The sequence below is a fragment of the Sinocyclocheilus grahami genome, unplaced genomic scaffold, assembly GCF_001515645.1.
Source record: "Sinocyclocheilus grahami isolate Dianchi unplaced genomic scaffold, SAMN03320097.WGS_v1.1 scaffold642.1, whole genome shotgun sequence".
Taxonomy (NCBI): domain Eukaryota; kingdom Metazoa; phylum Chordata; class Actinopteri; order Cypriniformes; family Cyprinidae; genus Sinocyclocheilus; species Sinocyclocheilus grahami.
Genome location: NW_015505821.1, coordinates 49,659 through 56,636, shown reverse-complemented (window position 1 = coordinate 56,636; position 6,978 = coordinate 49,659). Strand labels below are relative to the sequence as shown.

The 6,978-nt window shown below is 37.0% G+C and overlaps 1 protein-coding gene across 1 annotated transcript in view; it reads right to left on the bottom strand.

Annotated features, from left to right (window-relative positions):
• Positions 1-203: 203 nt before the first annotated feature.
• LOC107558343 (centrosomal protein kizuna) overlaps positions 204-6,978 on the bottom strand; it is a 50,397-nt gene continuing 43,622 nt past the window's right edge. Inside the window, exons 9-10 of the mRNA XM_016241999.1 lie at positions 3,982-4,025; positions 204-2,283 (exon numbers count right to left, since the gene is read on the bottom strand). Of these exons, the coding sequence (XP_016097485.1) occupies positions 2,180-2,283; positions 3,982-4,025 (148 nt within the window). The 3' untranslated portion in view covers positions 204-2,179. The remainder of the gene's footprint in view (positions 2,284-3,981; positions 4,026-6,978) is intronic.

The window sequence follows — 6,978 nt, the reverse complement described above, 5'->3', positions numbered from 1 at the left end:
TATTGTCCTATCCTAACAAACCATACATCAATGGAAAGCTTATTTTGTCAGCTTTCAGATGATGTATACATTTTGAAAAATTTACACTTATGACTGGTTTTGTGGTCCAGGGTCACACACACACACACACACACACATACAGTATATATATAAATATAAACTTTTTTTGAAGGATACTTTTATTCAGCAAGGATGCATAACATCATTCAAAAATGGCAATAAGACATTTATAAAAACTCAGACTCCGCACTTAATTAAACAGCACAACCGTTTTTAAAGTACCACTAAATCATTATTGTTAATAATAACAACTTTATTATTAATAATAGTATAGATTAGATTAAAGAAAGCAGTTTTGTAGGGTATGAGTAAAAGTGGTTTGAAATGTACCGCATGACATGATGTTGCACACGTACCATGCATAATACTGATAATAGCTAGATAATAACACAGACTTTCTTAATAAAATAAGAAAAGACTTAAACATGTAGATTTGACTGATTTTACTCCTCAAATGAATGGAGATTCAGCAACGGACATCCTAACTGAGCCTTGAAATCAGGCACTTTTATGCCATTAAACAGATGATTTAATTCGAGAATGTCTTTGAATCTGAATGCTTTAATGACCTTCCCTGCTGGGAGACCATCGTGCATGCTTATAAAGTGGCGCCGTACACACATTTTTGCAAAAGAAATCTTGGCATGGTTTCATTTTAAGCAAAATATTTTCTGTGTTTTGATGCGACATCATTTGAAAGTCGCACTCCGGGTTTGACTTTTTTTTTTTTTTTATTAGCACATCCAGAAGGCGGTTCCTTTAAAAAGCGTTTATGGTGTTGTTACAGGCCGGCAAAATGTAACTCTCTCACAGAGCTTCCTCCATCACACAAGTATCTGTTGACATGATCCTTAACACAGATATTATGTGAGGGGAGCTTTTTAGCAATCTCCAAATTATGCAGGCGCGTTTCGACGCGTGCGGGTCAAGGCTGGCTGCAGCCATTACAGCTAATGAGTGTGGAGTCCTACTCTAGCAGGTTCGGCCTCATAAAGTTACTTAAAAGCCAACTAATGGAATCATACTGATGGATAGAATGCTGCAGGTTTGGTATCATTACAGAATAACATGCCTCCGTGCATGTTAAATATGATGAAACCAAATGAACTCGGAGTCACAGACAAAATGACAATCCCCCGTCACGGGCGATGTAGATTATTGATGGCTGGGAAACAGTTCTGGAAATCCGTGCACAGCAATTTTAGTGCGCAATGTTATTTTCAGGTCCATTAGGAAAAGGGTTACGGTCGTTATCACTGATTGGCTGTTTTGGAAAAATAACCATTATTACTGTAATGATATTGCTGTGTTTGATCAGTGCTCTTTTCAATGCCTAATTATAATTATCTGTAATTTTAACTATCATGTGGAGTCTAAAAATAGCCATTAGAGGGGCATATTATAACAATGAATTGAAGCAAGCACGTCACATGTTGTACAGTAACTCAGACGTAAATGTATAAAATGTAACTTGAAATCCCACAAGAATCAGCCAGAGAGCATAAAAATGTGTGCACATTTGCAAAACAGACGAATTCTGAAGTGGACATTGCACCGTGCATTTCGTCAGTTGAGGAGACACATCACGTTCGGCTGACGGAATCGCTTTTCTACCGCCACAAATACAGAGAGCGTTTGTTTCTATATTGAGATGAGCACAATGTATTTTGTTCTCCTAAATGGGCCAGGGGTACTTGAGTGAGTTCAAAGGTGTTTCAGCAGCATGCAGAGTGGCCATTGTGCACTGGCTTTTCATAGGAGTTGACTCAGAGCATTCCACTCCAACTCACCGCCAGATACCTGCAACATCTAAAATGCGTAATATTCAACACAGCGCAAAGGAATCACTTTAAAAACCAAGTTTAATCTGTTTCAACCAGGTCCAAGTGTTGTTCAGCTAAAGAGATTCAAGCAGGGTTAACACCGGCATGTTTTGAAAACCCTTCACAGTCTTTGGCCACAATAAAGAGGATGGCTCTTTTTTGTTTTCGTGGAATGTCGCACTCATTCCTCAGTGAAGATTTTTGTTTGTTTTGCAATCGTATAAAGGTATCTCTTTCAAACATATTAACTGCTCATTGAAAAAAAACAAACAAAAAAAAGTCTAAAAAGAGAAATGTTAATCATAAAAATCATCAAAGTCATGGCTGCTGGTGTTGCGGGACTGAGGACGCAAGGCCATTTCGATCTCAGAATTGCTGTCATCTGATTCTCCCCAAAATGCTGCAATCAAAAATATATGCGTACATCATTAACATTCTGTTGCAATAAGGGGCAGAGAGAAATTAGCCCATGAACATGATATAAAATGATGAAAGTAAAAAATATAAAAAATGATTCCAGAGAAAATAAATAAATAAATACACACATACAACATGCATGCATACAAATCCAGTAAAATCAGTAATTGTTAAATGTTATTAGAATTGAAAATGCCTGATTTCTATTGTAATCTTTAAAATGTAATCAAAGCTGAATTTTCAGCATCATTACTCCAGTCTTCAGTGTCACATGATCCTTCAGAAATCATTCTAATATGCTTAAATTTGCTGCTCAAGTAACATTTATTATTATCATCAAAGTTGAAAACAGTTGCGCTGCTTCATATTTTTGTGGAAACCATGATAACCCAAACCTTTGAATGAATTCATAATGTTAAAAAGGATTTCTATTTCAAGTACATGCTGTTCATTTCATTAAAGCATCCTGAAATAAAAGTATCACAGTTTCCACAAAAAAAGTATTAAGCAGCAAAAACTGTTTTCAATATGGATAATAATAAGAAATATTAATAATAATGTTTTCTGAAGGAGACACTAAAGAGTAATGGCTGCTGAAAATTCATCTTACATTTTTAAAGGGGTCGTATGATGCGATTTCAATTTTTCTTTTCTTTTTGGAGTGTTACAAGCTCTTGGTGCATAAAGAAGATCTGTAAAGTTGCAAAGACTAAAGTCTCAAATCCAAAGAGATATTCTTTATAAAAGTTAAGAGTCAGCCACACCTACCTAAAACGGCTCGTTCTAACACGCCCCCACATGTCTACGTCACTATGTGGGAAGATTTGCATAACGCTGTCCAAATGTTCACGCAAAGAAAGAAGGCGTAACTTTTATTCTCGCTGTAGTATTGTTGCCGCCGCCATGTCGTGAAGGCGCTGTGTGTATTGTTGTGAAAGCGAAACTACTTTGTTTGGCCTTCCAAAAGAGGAAGATATCCGCTTCGTCATGCCTAGAGCTGATCCGTGCTGGTCGCTGAGGAAATACATCAACTTTGCGCTGTGGATCGCCGGATCAGCTTTCACCGTTTCACAGGTTTTAATGTTTTTGACTCGTCGCTCCATCACAGTATGGTAAGGGGCGTAACATTTCCGTCACGTGCTTGAGGTATTCGGCCAATCACAACGCACTGGATAGCTGGCCAATCAGAGCACACCTCGCTTTTCAGACCGATGAGCTTTGTACAAATCGATGCGTTTCAGAAAGGCGGGGCATAGAAGAGAAACAATAATGTACAGTATGTGGAAAATAATGTGTTTTTTGAACCTTAAACAGCATAAACACATTTCATTACACCAAATAATGTTCTGTTTAGCAACATCATATGACCCCTTTAAAATATATTCAAAACAGTAAACAGCTCTTTTAAATTTTGATAATATCTTATAATATTACTGTTTTTACTGTATTATTGATTAAATAAATGCAGTTTAAGTGAGCATAAGAGACTTCTTTCAGAAACATTTAAAACGCTTAATTATTCCAAACTTCTGACCGGCAGTGTTTTGAGTACTAGTGTATTTTAATTGTGGAACATAAGCATTACAATAAAGAGATATGTGCACAATGAGCTGGCATCTGCATTTAACACCAGGCACTGCATGTTTTTAACAAGTTTTAGTCATTTGTACAGAGGTCTTACCCTTTGACTGGACAGCAGAGAAAGCTTTACTTTTTGCAGTCTTCCTGTAAGAAATGAAAAAAATAAATAAACAAGACTTCACAACATAAAAGCACAACATAAAAATGTTTGAACCATATCAAACAATCAGAAACACATTTTTCATCGTTCAACATCAATTCATTAAATCAGCCACAACACACAAAATGCTCCAGGAAGTCATCATCTCTCACCAAAACGTCATCTTTTCTTTGACAGTTACCTAACCAAACCTTGAAGAACATCATTTCCCCTCAGATGGGGCGAGTGGCCAAATAAACTTCCTTGACTTCTTTTCTAATGGCGCTGAAGGACCGGGTCAGGGCTCTCTATTCATAAGTGGACTGAGCGCCCGTTTGCCGGGTTCCCATAGCATCACTGATATCTCTATGTTAATGCATGACCCCTGACAAGCCTTTGATCTGCATTGATGCATATGCAAAAGCTCACGCTACTTTTCATACAGGCTTCCTTCTTCATTTACATCAGCACAGGGCTATTCAGATCTCAACAATGACATCTTCATCTTCACCCTCATCCTCTCCCTCAATGTCTTCATACATCCATATCCTTGATTTCGTTTTCACGTCCATGTACTTTAAAGGATTCTGGGAGCAAGTGTAAGAATATTTAGTTTCCCTTTGATGGATTTGCATGAATAAACGAAACGTCAATTGTATGTGTAGTCATGTGCGCCCCTGCCGACCCAACGGTAAATTCAGTCACGTGCGCGCAACCTTGACACTGACCAAAGGAGCTGAACTCAATTAGGCTGGCTCTCATATAATTCAGCTTGGCTCCTTTGTTTCCAGAACATCTCTGCACAAAGTACGACATTTCATAAATTCTATTAATGCATGTATGCAGATGCTATGACCAGGGTCAGAACGAACACGTTACATAAATCACCTTTGGCTCAATAAGAATACAACTCCAAACTCATAAAACACACAGCATCAAGTTACAGTAGACAGATAGAAAATGTACCACAGATGTATTCACTCCCAGGGTCAAAGGACGTGACTGGCATGAAACCCGTGAAAAACCTTTCTGAAGCAGATACTGCATTCTTTTTCATCAAAGTTTATAGTATATAGTAGACCGATCGTGAAGGTTACTTTGATGACTTTAGGAGAAGCAAAACCCAAGAAAGGCGAAGAAACATACTATTTAGGGTGCATTCTTATAAAGCACATCAATGCGACGGAAATCATCCTCTTGCTCAAAATGGCCCTTTAAGGTGGACTGAGCACAATCTTTATTAAATATGATCAACAGATATTTGGCATGTGAGATTTGTGTTGAATAGACAGCATGATGGGAGCACATTCAAAACATGTGTAACATGAGTATTAGAAATACTGTAGCATAATTTGTTATATTATTTATTGTTTGGCTCTCTGGAATACAACTGGAATTATGTTATGATTTGTTTTTGTTTGTTTACTGACAGACAATATCATTTTGGTAGATTTCATTTTGGCAGACATTTAGGCAAAGTTAGCAAAGATAAAAATCTTTGTCATTATTTGATCTTTGTTATTAGAAAATAAGAACAAAGATATACATTACAAATACACATAATATACAAATAAAACAAATGTTTTATTTTTCAGGTACAGTATTTAGCAGTAGCATTCAAGAAATCGAATGAACAAATATTAAAATAAAACACTATATACATCAATTATACTTTTTTTTTAAAAGCAACTGACTGATGATAAGTTGATAAGATGATAAGATCAGTCAAGAGCAGTGAGTGATTTTTTTTCTGTGTTTTGTTGTTTTATTAACATTAAAAGATCATCTGTCTTTCAATAGTGTTTCATTTTTATACCATCATTTACTCAAGTTGTTTTAAATCTGAATTACTTTATTTCGTCTGTTGAACATAAAAGTTATTTTTGAAGAATGTGGGTAACCAAGCAGTTGCTGGTCCACAGTGACTTACATGGTATTTTATTCCTACTGTAAAAGTCAGTGTGGACCAGCTACTATTTGGTTACTCACATTCTTCAAAATATCTTCTTTTTTTGTTCAGCACAAGAAAGAAATTAATACAGGTTTGGGACAAAATGTGAGTGAGTAAATAATGACTTTTTTGGGTGAACTATCCCTTTAATGACAGACGGCAGCATGTTTAGTAGCTACTGTCCCTTTAAGAGCTTTATGCATTTCTCTCTCAACTGTTTACATTCATTTTAGACATAACCAACTGTGTTTATATGTAATCCTTGTGTGTTTTTGACAGTATTAGACGCAAAATCAATCAGACGCGAAAGACAACTTAGTCCAATAATCAGGCGCTTTTTGACAGGCTCTCAGTGTGAGTACGCGCTCAGAAAAAGCGCATGCAGAACAGCATGTGAATTAAATGTTTAACCGGTATTGCTTTAAAGCAGATGGAAATAATGTAGTTTTGTGATTGTGCATAAGTGCAGTGTCCCGTGAGAGTAACTAACTGATGTGAATGCAATGCATGTGGCGTTGTACATTATATTGAGACGGAGGGAGGCGCCAGAACTGCAGCTGCTAGAATGTGCGCTGTAGCACGATACAACGATACTTCTTCAAAAGCAGATCGTGGAGACATTTTAATCGTCCATGATCAAAAATCGTCATATCGCACACCCCTAACTACCAAGTATCACTTCACACTATTAAGCGGCTGTGTTATGAACATGCAAAACTGTATTGCACGCGTGCTACAGGGATACATTTATTCATCGCACAGACCAGTTTTTTCGTAACACGTGCGACATATATGTACAATACAGCCCTGTATCATCACAAGCCGCAGGGTTTAATTGGGTTTTGTTTGTGTATGTTTTTTTTGACTCTCAAAGCCTTGATTCCCATCCACTGACATTATAGGACTGACAGACTGCAACGGTTTGAGTTAAAAATCTCCGTTTGTGTTCTACTGAAGAAGCAAAGTCACCTACATCTTGGATGCCCTGGGGGTAAGCAGATAAACAT